This window comes from Colobus angolensis, unplaced genomic scaffold (assembly GCF_000951035.1).
Source record: "Colobus angolensis palliatus isolate OR3802 unplaced genomic scaffold, Cang.pa_1.0 Scaffold320, whole genome shotgun sequence".
In the NCBI taxonomy this organism is placed as follows: Eukaryota; Metazoa; Chordata; class Mammalia; order Primates; family Cercopithecidae; genus Colobus; species Colobus angolensis.
The window spans coordinates 3,144,848-3,165,771 of NW_012116489.1; the positions used below are offsets into that span (position 1 = coordinate 3,144,848).

The following is a 20,924-nucleotide window of genomic DNA, read 5'->3' on the forward strand; positions in this document are numbered from 1 at the left end:
AATATGGGGGGCTCTATTTCAACTGAGGTTCCAGAATTCTTTCACATGTGAAGTAGAGCTAGTTGATATGTAACTTGCCAACTATTTAAAGGGAAAGGACACTGGAATTGAAATAAGAAATCCCAGCAATGACACCATAATGCTGTGTAACCACAGTAAGCTTATTATTTATTTCCTCTGGACCTCAATTTATTGGTATATAAAAGTCAGATTATTAAAAAGATCCTGTTTGGTCCCAAAGACTCTTCTATTCCAAAACCTGGAATAAATTGAAATAGTAATGGGAGACCCTACATTAAGAAGGTAAGAAACCTAGAAAAAATGTGAAAGCATACTAACAAAAGACTAGAGAATACAGATGCACAAAAGATATTTTTAATAAAAATGTATTTAAACAGCCAATTATTAATAGTATCTTTCTAATTCAGTTGGTTTCAACATTCTAGATATTACAAAGCCAAGTACTATGTAAAGAATGCAAATCCTGATGACATTTTTATGAGTACTATTTCATCAGATTGGTATAGGTTCAATTCCTGACCAATAATTGGCATAGGGCAAGTCACTTTAACATCTAAGCTTCTGCTTCGTTAATGAAGTGGAACTAATAATACATAGTTCACTGAGTTTTAAGAAATTTAAATTAGAAAATGTATTCACAGCAGCCTTGTCTTTGCATTTGTAAATTTTCAAAAACGAGTTTACTATAGTTGTCATTACATCCAGCACCAAGTTATGTTTAAAGAGACTGTACAGTAAAATGCTATATTACAATACGGTGTAATAATATATAATGGCATAGTCTATTTACCTAATAAGCATTTATTAATGGGTCTTAAATTTTATACTAAAAGATGAATAAAGCTAACCTAATGACTTTAAACTTTTATAAGTAAAACCACATTTTAATAAAATGAGTCTATTCTACAAAAAGTATATCACAAAAAAATATTGTGTTAGAAATCTGAAATCTATGCTTACCTCTAGACCAATTCGAAGCCACAAAGGATTGTAGGACAACAGCCAATTCAGGACTTTCTGACGTTCTCCTGAAATGCATGTCAAAGGCAAATAAGTTCAAATCAATAATCAAACAGAGATAAGAAATAAAACTTCATGGAGAGTATATCAGTGGGAAAAAAATAATTGCTTATATGAAATAAGTTAATTTAAATAAAATACACTTCTAGTCTTAAATATACGTGATCATATTCAAGTATGTGGGATTTTTAGCAGCAAAGCTAAAGCATGTATACCTAGCTTTGAAATACAAAATATCTTGGGGACATCAGTATCTGGAAGAGATACCTGCATTCTTATGTTCATTGCAGCATTATCCACAATATCCAAGATATGGAATCAATCTAAGTGTCCATCAGTGAATAAGTGGATAAAGAAAATGTGGGGTATGTGTATGTGTGTGTATGTATATGTAAACATAAATATATGATAAATATATATATTTATATATAATGAAGTACTATTCAGCCTTAAAAATGAAAGAAATCCTGTCACTTGTGATAACATGGATCAATCTGGAGGATATTATGCAAAGTGAAATAGCCTAAGCATAGAAAAACAAATACTGTATGATCTCATTTACATGTGAAATCTAAAAAAGTTGAACTCATAGAAGCACAGAGAATGGTGGTTGCCAGACAATGGGGTAGAGGGACTGGGGTGATGCTGTCGAAGGGGTGTAAAGTTTCAGTTATGCAGGATGAATAAATTCTGGAGATCTAATGTATACCATGATGACTATAGTTAATAACAGTGACTTGTATACTTGAAATTTGCTGACAGTACTTCTTAAATGTTTTCATCACACATACACACAAGAAGGTAACTATGTGAGTAGATATATTAATTGGCTTGATTGTTATAATCACTTAATAATATATACATATATCAACATCATGTTGTATACCTTAAATATATGCCATTTTCACTTGTCAATTATATGTCAATAAAGCCGGGGGAAAAAAACCACAAAACCTCTTGAATGTTTTTAAAGAATTAATGTCAAGATTTCTGCAATCTTCTTACCCACATCTTTCCATAGGTGTCTATCTTTTCGAACAATTAACCGCCTAGCTTCAATTTCAATTTCAAGCTTTTTAATAGCTTTAACCATTTTTTCAGAAGTAAACAAACGACATGCTGCACGACGTAGTCTGTTTAACCTACACCGAGCAGTATAAGCTCTGAGAGACATTTCCTCTTTTGTCGGTGCTCTAGGAACACTTATTTTATGTTGATTCTCTACTCCCAAAAGAAGAGTAGCAGCATTTACTGGGTGAAAACAAAAGAAAGAATGTTTCTGGTTAAACAATATCTCTATATATTCTTAAATCCAGCAATAAAATGCAATTTCAGATGGTAAAAACAGAATCTATTCCTCACCCTCTCCAAGCTTATTCCTTAGGCCAGTCTATTATTGCAACCTGTTAGCTCTACCTGCAAAATGTATTCCAAGTCTAGCCACTTCTCACCGCCTCTACTATCACAGATTCAAACATGATTATCTCTAATCCAGACTACTGAATTAACCTCCTAACTGGTTTATCTGTTCCTGTCCTTTTTATAAATCAATAAAAGTCAAGTTTCTAAGGAATATAATTTTAAAAAATCAATTGAATTTTGAAATGTAATTTAATCTTTCATAAAACACATTTTCTTTTAGGAAAATAACTAAAAATGGGGCTTTGCTTCCTTTTGGAAAAAAGTTTTTTTTTTGTTTTTGTTTTTAAGTGATCTCTAAGATTACTGCTTAGAGAGCATCTAATCCAAAAACCCTTTTAATGTAAAAATCCAGCCAGGTACAATTGCTCACACCTGTAATCCCAGCCCTTTGGGAAGCCAAGGAAGGTGAATTACTCGAGCCCAGGAGTTCAAGACCAACTCTGGCAACATAGCAAGAACTCTTCTGTTTAAAAATAAAAAACTAGCCAGGCATGGTGGTGTGCACCTGTAGTCACAACTACTCAGGAGATCGAGGGAGCAAGATTGCTTGAGCCTGGGAAGCATAGGTCGCAGTGAGCTGTGATCACATCAATGCACTCCAGACTGAGTAAGGGAGTGAGACCTTGTCTCCAAAAGCAAAAAAAGAAAAAAAATCCTATACACGTGCTTCTCTGACAAAAATAAATCAGTATCTGTCTGAACACCAGAACAATAGGAAAATCATCACTTTAAAAGTTAGCTGATATGATGGTTCGACAATTTAAACATTTATAAGAATTTTTCCTTATCTTGAACTAAAATTGATCCCTATAACTTCTATGCAGGAGCTGCACAAAAGTTAAGTTTCCTTCTCTTTCACAAGAGAACACTTCAAATGTTTGACAGGCACATCTCTACCCGGTCCCTTTCCCAAGTTTTCTCTTTTCCAGAACAAACACTGAAATGTTCAAAAATTCTTCATATGAATTGGTGTTTAGTTTCCTCATAATCCTATAGCTTTCCAACATACTTCTTAAACTAAGGTATTTAATAGTGGGACAATATGCCCAAAGTGGGCAGGCCACACAGGACTGATTGCATTGACTGATGAGAAAGAATAGAGAACAAAAAGTATATTTCAGTACTTTTGGTAAAGAAAATCTACATATATAAATTTACGGAAGTAAAAATTCTTACCTATACAAGCATTTAGGCTAATGAACAGGGAATTATGCCATTAATTATAATAACCACGTATAATTAAAGAATGACAAAGTATGTTAAAAATTTTATCTGTTAAAAGTATTATTAAATTTAAACATTAATTTAACATTTACCTTCAGAAATATTTGTTTTTACAGTGAAGTCATCAGGGGTTAATATAAAATTTAACCACCAAGTGAAGCCCTGTTCCTGCTTTTCCTTCCAGCGCTCATCATAAAACATGTTTTTTGCAGCAAATGGCATCGGGTGTCTGGGAATATCTAAGAATACAATTAGGTTACTGCATAAGAAAATTTCCTTTAACTTATTGTACAATATATAGCAAAAGCCACTTTTACTAGCAATACCATCATTAAAACACTGAACAATATTTGCTTTTCTACTACTTGCAGGAAAGAGCTGAAAGCATTTTGGGTATGAAATGTAATCAGAGCAAAATGGGGAAAAGTAAAGCAATATTTCCTGGTTATTTAAAAATACTAAACCACCACAAGTCAACTGCATTAAAGTCTGACAGAATACCTTTTTTATAATTGACGCATAATAGATGTATATATTTTTGAGGTACATGTGATAATATATTCATAGAATTTATACAAATCAGGTCAGTGTACTTGGGATATCCATCACCTTAAATATCTGTCTTTTTTGTTGTTGTTATTGCCTTTTTGGTAGAATGCTTTATTTTCCTTTGGGTCTTTACCAAGTAATGAGATTACTGGGTAAATGGTAGTCCTGGGCAGACTGCTTGAGGCCAGGAGTTTGTGACCAGCCTGGGCAACATGGCAAAAGCCCATCTCTACCAAAAACACAAATAAACTAGCTGGGCATGGTGGCACATGCCTGTAGCCCCAGCTACCTGGGAGGCTGAGATGGGAGAATCACCCAAACCCAAGAGACGGAGGTCTCAGTGAGCTGAGATGACACCACTGCACTCAGCCCAGGTGACAGAGCAGGACTCTGTTCCAAAAAACAACAAAAAAAAGACAATGTGAGAATCTTGAAAGCTCAGAGAGAAGAGCAACTCTCACAGACAAGGGATCTGGATAACATTAGCAGCTGATTTCTCAGCAGAAAACTTGAAGGCCAGTAGGCAGTGGATTATATATTTAAAATAATGAAGAAACCTGTCAATTGAGAAATCGATAGCTAGAAAACTTGTCCTTAAGAAATTAGACAGAAATAAGACATTTTCAGATTTTTTTTTTTAAAGCTGAAAAAAATCCATTTATCTCTAAATTTGCCATACAAGAAGTGTTAAAGTCCTTCAGGTTGAAATAAATGAGCTCTAGGCAGTAACTATATAAGTAAGCAAGCTATATGAACATATAAAGCTCTCTGGTAAAGGTAAATACATAAACAAACGAAAAACAGTATTATTGTAATTTTGGTTTGTAACTCTGCTTTTTATTTTCTATAGGATTTAAAAGGCAAATGCAGTAAATGCAATTATAAATTTGTTAGGTGGTGTACAATGAATAAAGATATAATCTGTTGCATCAATAACCTAAAAAGAGTAGAGCTATATAGCAGTAGAATTTTGGTATGTCATTGAAGTTAAGTTGAAATAAATTCAAATTAGAATGTTATAACTCTGGGATGTTATATGTAATTTTCATAGTAAACAAAAACAAAATATACATAGAATATACACAAAAGGAAATGAGAATAGAAACAAAACTTTGTCACTACAAAAAAAATCAACTAAAGATAAAAAAAGTAAATAATTGAGAAAATGGCTGGCAAAAATCAGTAACTCTGACTTATTAAAACTTTCCATGCTATATAAATCTGGAAACTCTATTACACATAAAACTGGAGCTGAAAGAGATAAATATTTACTTATAAAATTAAAAGTTATATGGGAATAAAACACTCATTTGTTTTAGAAAAATATTATGAAGAGAATAAAAATATGCCTTATAGTATCATATAATATCATGTTTTATAGCTCTGGGAAAATAGAAAATAAAATGTTCTGTTAGCATGAATCCTTCTGTGTCCTAAAAAAACCCTATGGATCATACCATTATTACCTAAAAAGTCTATTCTCAAATGCAGCAGAGTGATAATTTTTATAAGGTAGATATTAGTTTTAGATATGGAATAATATTGGTGATTTCAATTTTAGTAACATTGGATTAAGATGAAAGAATGAGAAGATAAAGGTCCCTCAGCAATATAACCCACAAACATGTTCAGAAGCAGTAAGCAAGTTACATTAATTATCTTTTGAAAGTCAATAATCTACATTTTTAATTTATGCTGCTGGGTCCATTTATTCAACAAATAATTGCCGGTATGTGTCAGAAATTGTTCTAGGCCTAGGAATGGATACATAAGTGAACAAAGCAAAGATTCTGGTTCTTGTAGAGTTTCCAATAAAAGATCATTTAGTAAAATTTTTCTTCCCCCAAAGTATAAAATCTGTAAGATGATTTAACAACATGTATAAAAGTCATTGTGGGCTGGGCATGGTGGCTCATACCAGGTGTGGTGACTCATAGCGCTCTCACTCATGCTAGAGTGCAGTGGCACAATCTCTGCTCACTGCAACCTCTGTCTCCTGAATACAAGCAACTCTCCCACCTCAGCCTTTTGAGTAGCAGGGACTACAGGTGCATGTCACCACGCCCGGCCAACTTCTGCATTATCAGTAGAGATGGGGTTTCACCATGCCGGCCGGGCTGGTTCCAAACTCCTGACCTCAAGTGATCCGCCCACCTCGGTCTCCCAAAGTGCTGGGACCACAGGCGTGAGCCACCGCACCCGGCCTTATTTTCTACAACTTTGATAACTTTAGCGTATACCCCAAATCTGTAAGACATAATATTATCATTCAAATGCAACTCATGGCTCCTCATTGTACTCTGATTTTCTCTAGCTTTCGAATTCTTTATTCTAATATCAGTTTTAAGTGTGACACAAAAGCATGGGAGTTCTAATCAAAATCCAATCTTTTATCATCATAAAAACTATCAAGAAATTATTAGTAGAATTTAAAAAGGAAAATAGGCCTATTAATTAGATTTATGTAACATAATATTTTATGCCTATGAGTCCCCAACAAAGCCTCCAGCTTCTATTTAGATAAAAAATGTAAAAGTCACTACCGGATCCACAAGCAGGACTATGGTAAAGAAATTTCTCCGCCTAACCAGCTCCTTTTACATGATGTTACATGTTTGTTTTTACATTTTGGCAAATATTGATCGAATATCATCTTCGTGTTAGTCTACGTCCTAAGTGCCAGGATACAGAATCTGAAAAGATGGACACAGGACCTGTCTTCAGGGAGTTCACATCTTTTTCTTTATTTCTTGAGATGGAGTCCCTCCCTTGTCACCCAGGCTGGAGTGCAATGGCAAGACCCCAGCTTACTGCAACCTCCACCTCCGGGGCCCAAGTGACTTTCCCAAGCAGCTGGGACCACAGGCACTGGCCACTATGCCCAGCCAACTCTTGTATTCCCAGCAGGGACAAGGCCTCATCATCCTGGTCAGGCTGGTCTTGAATTCCTGACCTCAGGTGGTCTACCCGCCTCTGCCTCCCGAAGTGCTGGGATCACAAGCATGAGCCACCACAGCCCGCGAGGAGTTCACACTTTAGTTGGGGAAAATATACAATAAGCAAGCCAATTTTTAAAATGAGAACTTCAGAGTTAAATGCTACAAATACAATCTCACAGGAAGTTGAGATGTAGAATGATAGGGCTCTCAAATAGAAAATTAAGAGAAACTCTTTTCTCTTACGATGTTTGTCTTTCCTTGTATTGGTGCTCAGCTGAGTCTGCAGTGCTTCAGAAGCAGCCTTCATTTTATAAAAATCTATTATTTCTCCTTCCAGTTGTTTTTTCTCTTCTTCGAGCTTCCTTATCTCCTCCTGTTGAATCGTTTTAAGATGCTCGAAATTGTCGTGCAGTTCTTTTTCAGCTTCTTTAAATGTTGCTTCTTTCTCCTTGACTCGCTGCATAAATCTGTTTCAATTCTTCCTTCTGACATTGATCATAGAAGTCTTGTCTTTTAGCTTCAAAGATGGCTTGAAAACTAAGTGGCTGGTTGTCTGGGCCCACATCTGTAAAGCCCATTTTCTGCAGTTTTTGGTACCTATAACATTCATAGTGCTGAGTGTGGGTTTTTTCTTTTAGATTTTCCATATTGGTACAAAGAAGCATATCTAGGAGCTTAACGAAGTCACAGTGATTTTCATTTTCTGCTTGGAAAACTCCCCAAGGGGAGTGACGGTCTCTGACCATCCCTTTTCCAACTTTCACTTCATACATACTCCCTACCACAGCATCGGGTAACAACCCATGTTTTTGACCAGGCTGTCGCCTGGGAGGCCGAGGGGGGCAGATCACGAGGTCAGGAGATCGCAACCATCCCCGCCAGCACGGTGAAACCCCGTCTCCACCAAAAATACAAAAAATTAGCTGGGCGTGGTGGCGGGCACCCGTAGTCCAAATATCCGTCTTTTATTTATGCTAGAAACATCAGTTATTCTCTTCTAGCTATTTTGAAATATACAATAGATTACTGTAGTGACCCTACTGATCTATGGAACATTTGGTCTTTATTTCTTTTATCAAATAGAAAGTTGACAGAATATCCTGTCATTTTAATATACACTTTAACAATTCTTCCAGGCTTTTATTCAACAACAAAAATCAATTCATTTCCATGTGAAATGCAATTAATGCTTCATTCAATGTCATGTTTTCAGAGAGTTTAAGTACAATAAATACTTGCCTGTTTTTAATGGTTTTATGAAGGTCAAATTGGACTGTGCCACAGCGATAATGGGTTTTGTCCTTCTGTTTGTTTTAGAAATTGGAGTTTTAAATATTAATAAATCTAAAATAAATTAGAAAACAAAATTAGGAGCATTAAAATATAAATTCCCTAAATAGGTCAGTGATTTGAAAGTTAAAGTTTGGGGTCTTCACAATCATATTCATTTAGCAAATACTTAATAACCACTGTACTCCAGGCACTAATGCTATGAATTCGGTGGTTTATCAAACCAACATCCAGAAGTTACAGACCATAAACCACAATTTATTTTGTGTTTATAGAGGCTAAGTCTAGATTCAATGACAACTTATCGTGTCTGTACATTCCAGACTCTCTGCGAAGTGCTAAGAATATGCAGAATTGAAAAATATGGTCCCAGCCCTGAAGTAGTACTCAGTCTGGTTAAAAAAAAAAAAAGTTTAAAAATGGTAGAAGAGCCTTCCCAAATGGGAATCTACTTGAGTTAACTTATGAAATTAAAATTAGGCATAAGGAATGTGGCCTGTTGCCAGAACTGCAATAAGGATGAAGCAAAGAGTACACGTCGGAAATGACATACAAAAGGTTAGAAGAGGTAGGGAGGAGTTCAACAATGTTCAAAATAATAGTGGCAGCTAATAGTTAAATACTTTGTGCCAGGCACTATCATAATCTTTTTCTCACACAATTATGAGAACAAATTTATGAGGAGTGTACTATTATTACCACAATGTATATAATTAGGATACTGAGGCTTTGAGCAAATAAGTCACATGGTCTAAGGTCACATAAGCTAGTAAGTAGCAAAGATTTGAACAAAGGCAGTATAGTTACAGAATCTCCACTTTTAATCACTTTGAAACACCTACTATGCCAGTGAAGAATTTTAATCAAAGAAGTAAAAACCCTCATTTATATTTAAGAAAACAGTATGGACAATGGAATGAACAGGGTCAAGATTAGAAACAGAAAATTACAAAGCAGTTATTACAATGACCCAAGGTGGATATGGTGAGACAAATTAAAACAGTCAATGGAGACAAATCAGAGGAGAGTTATTTTAATAGTGGAAGCAACAACCCTTAATACCAACCTATTAGAAAAGTGATAGAGAATAACAGGCTGATTCTCAAATATGTAAAAACAAGATGGTTGATATAATGCCAGGTGGCTACCAAAGAAAATGTAATACAAATCACAGTAGCAAATAACCTATTGGAATAGCAGTTCACTCTTTCAAAAACAGGTTTCACAATAGCATATACTGCTACTAAATATAAGCAAAGAGCTAATAAGAGCAGGGGTCAGCAAACTACATCTATTCCCCATGCAAAATCCTCCTGACTGTTTTTGTATGTTCCAAGAGCTAAATACAGCTTTTACATTTGTAAAGTTAAAAAAAAAAAAAATCAAAAGAATAACATTTCATAAAACAGAAAACTTACTTAAAATTTAAATTTCGGTGTTTATGAATACAAGTTTACTGAAACACAGCCGTACTCCATGATTTGCACATTGTCTATGGTTGTTCTCCCACAAGGGGAGCAGAGTTGAGTAATTGCAATGCAGATCAATGTGGCCTGCAAAGCCTAAAATGTTTACTATCTGGACCAATAGAGGAACAGTTTGCTTACCCTTGTTTTAAAGGAATCTCAAACCTATATCAATTGTGAAAATAAGGCACATGACTAAATTGGAACATTTAAAAAGTAAATTTCTAAGGAGAAATTCCTCAATCTGAAATCTTACAGAAATTAGTTCCTCTCCCTGGAATCATTTTCTTCTTTAGGAAGTCTTTCTTGGAACCATCTCATACTTCCTTGCAATTTACACACAAACCCTCTGCTTTTGTGTTTCCATAATTCCCTTAGCATAGCATAATCACAGGAGTGAACACAACTTGAGAACAGGAATTATACCTTTCCTCTGTGTACACAGTGCCTAGAAGAATGTACATCACATAGTAGGTACCTTATCAGTCAAATAAATGTATCTAGAAAAATTGCCTTCTCTGTTCCTTTAAATTTGTCAGAGGTAGAAAGAGCCACTCATGGTGACTTACTTGCCTCTCACATAGGCTCATAAATCAGATACCCAATATGTACAATTCTAATTCTAGACAAGAGGCTCAACCAGATGGCTGCCTCAAACAAACAGTAGGTGTGAGTGTCGACCCTTCAGTGGCTTATTTGTTCATTTATTCACTTATCCATTAATTCAATTCATCTTTTATTGTACTTCTTTTTTTTTTATTTTTTTTTTTACTGTACTTCTTGTAGGAGATTAAAATAGGTATGTTCCTTATTATCAAAGAATTTGTTATCTGATCAGAACGCATCTACAAGAAACAGCAAAGAAAAATAGTTATCAGGCAGATACAAGATGTCACATAAGCTGTATTCACATTTGCTAAGGAAATGTACCTAGCAAATAAGTAAAAAGTGTAAGTTAATACAAGCTTATCAATAGCAGATTTACTAAACCAAAAGGAAGTATGCCCTTTACAGGTATACTTCAGATTTATAAACAAGACTCACCAGTTTTCTTCTTCAGGTTTAATTTCTCTCTGTTGCTAATACATTTTGAGATGGGTGTTATCACATTTTTTGTTTTCTTAACAGCTGAAGTTTTAGGCTCTGAGGGAGAAAAATGGATTCTTTTGATTTCTCGCACTTCTGTATGTTCTGTAACTGCAACTCTCACATTTGCATCTTCCATGCTTTCATCACTCTTTCTTTTCCGAGCAACTGAAGCTGTTGTCGAAGAGGGCATTATTTGGTTTTTATAACTCTTAGATTTACTTAATACTGGATCTATAACTGGAAGATAAGAATGAAAGTCTTCTTTTTCCTTTTGATTATTTATTACTTTTTCATGTCCACCCACTGCACTGTTGAGACATCTTTTTGCTTTTGGTTTATTAATCTCAGTTTGGTTTTCTCTAGTACATGTGGATTTCCTTTTTGTAACAGTGGCAGAAAGTATTGGGCGTCTCTTAGGTTGTTTATTGTGGCTATGACTAGAAATATCCTGAACTGCAGAAAATTTAGGATTATTTTGTTTTATGAAACTGTAGTAATCTGACTTCATTTCTACTAGTTCTTCAAAAATAGCTTTGGGAGATTTTGAACCCTGACATTCAGGAATACATGGTGAAACTTCACTTTTGCTCCAGTCTTGAGGAGATTGTGGGACTTGAGAATTTTCATTTGTTAATGGTACTTTACATGTTTGCTGAGATGTACACATATATGCCATGTTATCTTTTAAAAATTGATTTGGGGATAAAATAAGATTAACTGACTCTGATTCTAGATCCTGATTTAGTCCATAATTATCTTTTATGAAAGAATCTGGACTTAAAATTTTCTGATAAATTTCATGTGCAGTTGTTGATTGTAAATGCACAGGCTTCGAATTATCTGTCATAAACATATCTGATGAAAGACATGTTACTAATTCTAGTTCATTATTAGCTCCATGACTATTATTTACAAAAGAATCTGGACTTAGAAAATTTATTTGGCTTTGTGTAACATTCAAAGTTGAAGAATAGTTGGGGGTAAGAATAAGTTTACTATTCTCTCCACTTTGACCACTAACATTCATGGAATTAAAAGTAGTTTCAGCTACAGCTTTCTCATTAAAAGAAACTTTTGAAACGTTGGCATTGTCTACATTTAATAGTTCCCTATTTTCTGATGCATGAAGAGATGAGTAGGTAGTAGATCGACGTACAGAAAGTGGCAAGCAAGTTGCACCATGGCATTCATTGAAAGCAGGGCTAATAGGTGATACGGGTATTTTATTTTCTTCAAGTGTTAAAGAATTGTTTTCTGTTGGGAGACCGCCTTCATTCATAGCCAAGTTTTCACAAGCTTGTAGTGGGCTCCTAACTCTGTTAACGTTTTGGGAAACACTAAATGTTTTATTAACATTTTGAATATTTGAAACCCTTCTGTTGTGACTTGTAGAGGCTGAAATTTTCTTCTTTTTAATGGTATCCCAAAGACTCCTCTGCAAAAATAAGGAAAATATACCAATTAAGTTTGTAGCTATTGAATATTACCTTTAAATAAGCAATATTACTTCAAGCCTGTTATCAAAATAAGTTTTACTTATTATTAAACATTTTCTTAATCACAGGATGGTTAAAACATTACCTTTTTCTTTTTCTGCTTTTCTGCGTTTCCTAGTAATATAGCTTGGTGTTTCAGAACATCATTTATAAGAAACGTCATAATCTCTCTTACTCTGCCTTCTTTGAATGGTGTCCAGTCAACAGAAATAACAATTTTCTCTTTAGGCTATAATCAAAACAATACATTATATAATTACAATAGTAATTACATAATAACCAAAACACCTTACATACAACTTACAATATAGTAGGGCTTAATAATTGTTAACCAACACTCTATACCCTACACATTTAATAAATCAAATATATTTTTCCTACCCTATCTGCTCACTTAATTATAAGAAAAAAAAGCCACTAAAAATAACAAGGTTCACAACAAAATAAATTATAAAATTTTAACTGTATTAAAGCAATAGAACAGAAAGTCTCTAAATCATTTTGTTTGAGTGGTTTCAAAAGATTTAATTGTACATTTCTAATTTTTGGATGTGTAGAGTACTTCTATTTCAAACAAAATGATCTTGCATTATGAAGACTTTATTTAAAACAAAATATAAAGATGATCAACTAAATTCCTTTTTCCCCACAAATTCCCCTAAGGTCCACATCATCAAACTGAGATTTCTTAAACAGTTATTATTGTTCCAGGCATAAGTGCAGGTATCCTATAAAACTCATTTAATGCTGACATCCCTAGGAAGCAGGTACTATGACTATGCACATTTTACAGATGAAGTAACTAATATCCAGAAAAGTCTGCCAAAGTCACACAGGTACCTATCAGAACCCAGGCAATCTAATGCCAGAGTTTGAACTTTAACATCTACACCCTACACCCTGGCAGGTAGACAGAATCTGCCAAATTTAAACACTGACATGACAAAACAAATTTTGTTTTTCAGGAGAAACAGACAAGTTTTTGTTTTAAAGGAGAAATAATATAACATCATAAACAACTGATTTAAAAAAATAAGAATGGTGCATTTTTACTCTATAAAATAGTTTATTCTAAAAATGCCAACAAAATTTAGCTCCACATTATAACCAAAAAGAGTAAGTTGAGGTATGATGTGGATAGAAAAGCAATCTGTCTTTCCAAAGAAAGGAAAGCAGGCAGTGATTCATTAAACAGAGGGGCGGGGCGGGCAGGTTCTGAAGTGTAGATAGATGAACCATTGGTGACACACAAGTTAAGGGACCTCAGATTAGAATCTCTTTTTTCTGCCTAAAGAAGTGGTTATTAGCCTACTAGTTCAGACCTCCTTGGCTAACGGTTTTCACACTTTTGGAGGTTCTACTCAATGGAAAGGTCACAGCAGTCAAAATAAAAACACAAATTCTCCGGTCTTTGGTGAAGAGGATTGGAGCATTACTCTTGTAAATGCAATGAAGTAAAAGAAAGCTACAGGAGTTCTTGAAACAACATTTATAAAATTAAATTTAATGCGGCATTAAAATTACACTTACAGCAAATAAAAAAAGGATTAAAATACTAAAGTGTGCACACACAGTACACATACATACTGAAAACAACTCTGAATAGGTTTTTTTTGGTTTTATTGTAGGCATTTAGTCAAAACAAAGGCTCACTATTTCACCGGAAAAAAAACCCAGTTACCTCGACTCTAAGGGTACAAATGGAAACTAAAATGCATATTAAGATGGCTGATAGAAAGTAATTCTAAAAAAGCTGCTTTAACCAACCAAGGTAGTCCTGTCAATCTTAAAATACAGTGTTAAAAAAGCGCATTGTCTATAATTTAGAACTGCAAGAGCATTTCGCAACGTCTTAAGTCTAGCAAAAATGCTTGTCAATTTAACAGAGAAGTCTATGCAATTTGCTCCTAAAGATGCTAAGTGCGCGCGCGTTGATATGCTGTCACCGCCCAAGTTAGCGTCTATCCTAGCCTTCATCTAGAGAATATATATATATATATATAAAATATTGATACATATATATACTCACACACATGTGTATGCGTCAAGGGCCCACCCACAGTTATTAAGTGAAAGGGAACTGACTTTATTATCTAAGGGTCTTTTCTGATTTCTTTTCCAAGCGTCAACCCTCCTGAGGAGGGTGGCAGGAAAGATAGCGGAGAAGCAGAGCACCGGCCTGGGGCACGCTCCTCCTAAGACCTACCTGCAACACGAAACAGCGCTGCGACACGCTAAAGCCCAGGTCCGCGGCCGGGAAGTGGGAGATCTTCACTTCTGCTACCTCCTCGTTAGGGTTGTCTAGGGCCAGAGGCACCGTCCGTGAGTCTCCCAGGAGAACGTCCCCGAAGCAGAGGAAAGGAGACCTGCAGAAATGGCTGAGAGACAGGACCGGCGGGGAAGACGCCTCCTCCTCGGTCGCGGGGCCCCGCAGCCCCGCGGGCGGCCTCCGCTCGGTCGGGCTCACCTCCCAGCAGCCTCGCCCCACTCGCCGGTTCGCCATGGCAGCTTCGAGACTCCCCTGGATCTCCTTGCCCCGCTCCCACGAGGCTGCTCTGGAGCGGGGATCCGGGACTTACGCTGACCGCTTCCCCTCAGGGGCGGCTGTAAAGGTCGTGGGAGTGAATTCGGCCCCTTTTCTTTTCCACTAACCTACACCCTAAAAAACTGAAAACAAGCCCAACAAACTCGCAAGTTCAAAAGAGGAGCCAAACAAGTATGGCGTTTTGACTCTGTTTAAACTTCCCGCCTCCACCAATGAGGACCTCCGGGTACCGCCCACCTCATCACGAGGCCAATCGGAGAGCAGCATCCCCTGGCCAATGAGACGGCGGCGCTTCATTTGAATGATTGCATCCGGCCGCCAATCGCTGTCTGCGGAGAAGGTGAGACTCGTAGCGGAATCCTGGCCACCCTCTGAAACCCGGGGCTTAGAATTGAAATTCGCCTTTAGATTTTGGTTGTGCTGAAAGGAAGGGAGTCACAGCATTTCCACAGTACATGTAGTAATCATTGCCGTTTCCAGGAACAATCATAGATAAAACTTTTAAGTAGAGAAAAAGTGGTTTACGTCACTCCTCTCATATGCATACCCCGCCCAGAATTATATTAACTTTACTGTCGTGGTTTCCAGGGCTGAAGGGTAGAGATGTAAAGATAATTAGTTTGTGTGAACATGCTTATTTTAGTGACTGAACATAGCAGGGACTCAGTACATTTATATGCTGTTAATTACCTCGGGACGCTGGGAGCAAAACCAGGTAAACAAATGAAACCTGACATTCCCAGTAACTCATAAATGATCGTTTTGACTGGCAATGCCCTTCCAAATAACTTATTAGTTTTTATTTTAGTTGTAGGGATCTAATAATAATTATATCTTACATATTAGGGATTTTTAAAATTATTTATTTATTTTGAGATGGAATCTCGGTCTGTCTCCCAGGCTGGGGTGCATTAATGTGATCTTGGTTCACTGCAACCTCCGCCTCCCCGGTTCAAGCGATTCTCCTGCCTCGGCCTCCCAAGTAGCTGGAATTACAGGCATGCCTCACCATGACTTGCTAATTTCTGTGTTTTTGGTAGAGAGGGGATTTCGCCATGTTGGCCAGGCTGGTCTCGAACTCCCGGCCTCAAGTAATCCACCTGCCTCCGCCTCCCAAAGTGCTGGGATTACAGGCCTGAGCGGCGCCCCACCCTATGCTTGGGATTTTTAAAAATCCTTTACCTATTTATCTCAACCTTCGCCTTAAACCTAAGGTATCTCTTAGGGCATAGGTACCATTATTTGTACCTTACAGGGTAGGAATATAGGTCATGCAGGAAGTGGCAGAACCCAGATAAGGTACCCAAGCCTGTAATCCCAGCAGTTTGGCCCTAGTCTTGCTCTTACCCACTACATTATATTGCCTCTAAAGGTAGTAGAAAACTTAAAATACAAAAATAATGTCTGGATGTATGTATGGTTACACAAAGCATGTAAAGAGAAGTCAATGGAAAGTGAAAATAAGGAAGATGAGACATGAAATTATATTCAATGGTATCCGATTTCACCTGAACCTTATTATTGGACCTTAACAATATTTAAACGAAATTTTTCCACTGGGCACGGTGGCTCAAGCCTGTAACCCAGCACTTTGGGAGGCTGAGGCAGGCGGATTCTTAAGGTCAGGAGTTTGAGAACAGCCTGGCCAACATGACGAAATGCCATCTCCACTGAAAATTAAAAAATTAGCCAGGCGTGGTGGAGCACGCCTGTAATCCCAGCTACTCAGGAGGCTGAGGCAGGAGAATGGCTTGAATCTGGGGCGGGGGATGGGGGCAAGGTTGCAGTGAGCGGAGATGGTGGCACTGAACTCTGGCTTGGGCAAGAGAGCAAGACGCTGTCTAAAAAATAAAAAAATAAAAAAACAAAAAAAATAAAAAACTTTCCTAGAGGCTTAAAAAAAAAAAAACCAAAACCTTGGAGCAGAGCATCACAAGTCACTTCCAGTTCTCCTCAGCATCCACCTCCCACGACCTCTCCATTAGCTTGGGTTCCAAAAAATAAAACTTGGACAGAGGAGAGTGAAAGATATGCTGTGGGATGGAGGAAATAGCCTATACAGCAAAGGGTTACAAGATTTTGACAGTCTAAGGTGGAATGTAATGGTGTTAGAACAAGAGGACAAATCATAAAGAACAATAAGGCCAAATTTATTACAATGGGTGCACTTTACCCATTTAAGTAATACAATGGCTGAAGTATCTGGGAATGGCTTTAATAGTTTAATAGGTTCACTCATTGAAAACTGAACTCAGTAGTGGTTTACAGTGGTTACAGTCAGGTGGGTCAAGGCCAGGCACGATAGCTCATGCCTGTAATCCCAGCACTTTGGGAGGCTGAGACAGGAAGATCGCTTGAGCCCAGGAGTTAAAAAGCAGCCTGGGCAACAAAGTGAGACATGGTCTTTATAAAAACAAAAACAAAACAGGCAGTTAGGTTGAAATGGTCAAACTACCTGGCATTCTGTAGACGAAGGAGTCCAAAAGCTCAGGAAGATAGGAATATTGGAGAAAATCTACATGTGCAACCTACTTAGTCAAGTCACCTCTAAACATGCACACCCTCCACCCATTCTCCCTTTACCAAGGTGTTGATAAACACATTAATTAATAATAAGGACGTCCAACATCCATGAAAAGATCTGGGTGACTATTTTTTACAGGCCAGAAATGATGATAGAGGATGCAATAATGAAAATTGGTTCTCTGATCTCCATGTGAATTATAGGATCCACAAGTGGTCAAAGCTGATTGGCACTTAATAGACAAGGTGGTATAGTTCTTACCACAGTGTGCTAATGGCAGAATTGTAATTAGAGGCAGGGATCTGTGGCAATGGCCAGTTTCTTGAGGGCCTTATAAATAAGATGAGCTGTATACTATGGTGCTGCCTAACATATATAGGCAGAGAAATACCACATATGCAAAGCAAAAAACCTAACTGAAGCCAATGTTGTGGCAATTATGCCTTTTACCCACTTTCCAAACTTAAGACAGTTCATACATGCAAAGCTCCTTGACTAAAAAGAATCTTGCAGCATGAATACCATAAATCTTCTCTCAACAATTCCCCAGAGGGAACTGCAGTCATTTACCAACATGAATATGGATTGGGGACAGGAACTTGACCTCCTAAGGGTTATTAGATAATGAGATAATAGCTCTGCCTTTCTGCTATACTCCAGAATCCTAAAATGTCACTATGGACCACCAGACATAGTGGGAGCTTCTCAAGAACAGGTGAGAGATGGCATCTAAGTCAGAATCTGTCTTACCAATTGTCCTTTGGATCCACCCATTTCCAGAATATAAAATAGGAATACTTACTGACCACATTCTCACGTTGGTTCCTAGATCCAAGGAACAAGGGCAATTATTGGAGAAAGGACCAAGTGGAAGCCCCTGAAAATGCCCATTTCCCCACCCCTCCAATTCAGAGATTATTCTGAATACCTGAGAGATGCTGGGATAGTGATTTCGTCCATATACCCACTTTCTCTACTTATTTGGCCAGTGCAAAAGCCAGATGGGTTCTCGAAAATGATAGTAGATTATAACAATTATGTGATGATGCCAATTACTACATTACAGTTTCAGATGTGTTATTTTTATACACAAAACAACACATCTTTGTCAGCTGGTTTGCAGCTATGAATCAAGCAAAATGCATTTTTCTTGTTTTTCCCCATTCATCCAGTATTGAAAAATGGAAGCACTTTGTACTTTAGTAGTAGTACAATGCTGTAGCATTACTGTCCTGCCTCAGGGCTAGAAAAATTTCCTACATATACTGTAATATTGTTCAGAGGGACCTGGATCTTAGTATCACACTGGTCCATTATATTGATGACATTTGCTAATTAAACCTAGTGAGCAAGAAGTACTTGTCAAGAATTGTGAGAGTCTGAGATTTTATCCCTCTTGCAAGCTAAAGCGTTAGCGTGCTAGTTTCATAAATGCCAGCAGAAAATATGATAGTTTTGGGTTAGAGACAAGACTTCATTATTCACAGAAAAAACAGTAGCTAGAGTGTCAGCATGTTCATTCACATTGATTCCTCCTGCTTCTTAAGTCTCATGGGACCATACAAAGGGCCCATGATGGATGCCTGCACACACAGTGGGTTGTATTACAGGAAAGGAAGAGTGAATTGGAGATTTGACTGTTTTTATAGTACTATCCCTGGGCAGGGAGGCATCCTATCATCCTTCAAGATTTATACAAACACAATCCTCAGAAATGGCCTACGTAAAAATTAATAAGGGCTTCATATTCTTAGCATAGCCAGCAAGAATGTGTAGGCCTGCTCAGAGCACATGGTTGCATCTCTCAACAGGAGCAAGCACTCTAGATGCCAATAATAAAAAAAATGTAACCCAGATGGGACAAAGTTCAGGGTCCTATCACATCTGTAAAGTTTTTAGGGATCCAATGGTCTGCGACATGTCAGGCTATCTCTTCTAAAATAAGAGGCAACTTGTACTTTATATCATTTGGAAAGCCTCTTTAGATTTTGGAGGCAATGCATGCATTATTAAGATACATCTCACCAAACCATTTACCTAGTAAACTCTAAGACTGACATTTTTGAGTGAGGCCTGGAACAAGTAAGATCTCTGCAGCAGGTCTGGGCTGCAATGGCCGAAAACACTCATTCCATGACAATCCAAGATGTGGAATAGAAGCTCTGGCAAGTTTCCGAAGAAGTATCATAGTACAAAATTCCAAGTTTGGAGAATAAGACTATGCCTTCCTCTGCGGAAAATCATCTATCATTTGAAAAGCAGATCCTAATTATGCTACGAGGTTATCGTAGAGACTGAATGCCTCATCAAAGTGACTGTGATACAAACTGTTTATTATCAACTATTACCTAATCCAGGGATCAGCAAACTATGGCCTAAAGGGCTGAATCTGACCCATTGGCTATTTTTTTTGTTGTCATTGTAAATAAAGTTTTATTGGCGCAAGGCCACACCCATTTATTTACATATTGTCTATGACTGCCTTCACACTGCAATGGCAGAATAGTTGTGATAGAAAACATATGGCCTGTATAGCCTAAAATATTTAGTGTCTGGCCCTTTACAAAATATTTGCTAACCTGGGATCTAATCTAAAGGTCCGTAAAATTTGATGTGAAAAGCAACATTGAGCTATCAAACAAAAGCAGAATCTACAAACCCAGGGCTAAGCAGGCCCCAAATACACAAGTTAAGTGCATTTTACTTGTTACTTGTGTATTTACACAAACAGGTGACTCAGATTTTAGTATATTTTACTACTTTGCCACTTCTCTCTCTCAAACTACACAGAAAAAACTGGGTATTTCCTAATGATAATTTCACAAGAAAAAGGCCTGATTTGTGGATGAAGCTGTATGGTAGGTCAGAAATAAAGAGACTTGCACTACAGCTTCTCTTTAAGGGTGGATGGAAATATTCTCAGTGAGAATTCCGGATGGTACGTCTGGTAGTCTACTTCATAAGGAAGAGAACATGGCCTAAGGTAAAGCTCTGTGCTGATTCATGGACAATGGCTGACAGTTTGGCCAGCTGATCAAACTTTTGGAGAAAACAAAATGGAAAATTGGTGACAGCTTGGTCTGGGGAGGAGAGTTATATAAAAGGGCCTCTCGAAATAGGTATAGAAAGTTAAATTTGTGTTCCATGTAAATGCTCATCAGAGAATATCCATGGCTGAGAAGGAGCTCAAAAATCAGGTAAAAAGGACAATCTATCCTGTGGAGGTCAGCTTCTTCCCCCAGGGATCCATTTGCTTGCACATTGAACCCATTTAAAAAGTGGCTATGGCAGCAGTGGTGGAGGCTAAGAATGGGCTCAAGGTGGTTTCCTTGGCCAAAG

The 20,924-nt window shown here is 37.1% G+C and overlaps 1 protein-coding gene across 2 annotated transcripts in view; it reads right to left on the reverse strand.

The window, feature by feature from the left end:
• ASPM (asp (abnormal spindle) homolog, microcephaly associated (Drosophila)) overlaps nucleotides 1-15,275 on the reverse strand; it is a 62,433-nt gene extending 47,158 nt beyond the window's left edge. For both annotated transcript variants that reach the window (XM_011951611.1, XM_011951610.1), the window contains exons 1-7: nucleotides 14,723-15,275; nucleotides 12,602-12,745; nucleotides 10,976-12,455; nucleotides 8,415-8,519; nucleotides 3,780-3,926; nucleotides 2,047-2,292; nucleotides 982-1,049 (exon numbers count right to left, since the gene is read on the reverse strand). In XM_011951611.1, coding sequence (XP_011807001.1) covers nucleotides 982-1,049; nucleotides 2,047-2,292; nucleotides 3,780-3,926; nucleotides 8,415-8,519; nucleotides 10,976-12,455; nucleotides 12,602-12,745; nucleotides 14,723-15,019 — 2,487 coding nt within the window. In that variant the 5' untranslated portion in view covers nucleotides 15,020-15,275. The remainder of the gene's footprint in view (nucleotides 1-981; nucleotides 1,050-2,046; nucleotides 2,293-3,779; nucleotides 3,927-8,414; nucleotides 8,520-10,975; nucleotides 12,456-12,601; nucleotides 12,746-14,722) is intronic.
• Nucleotides 15,276-20,924: the final 5,649 nt, after the last annotated feature.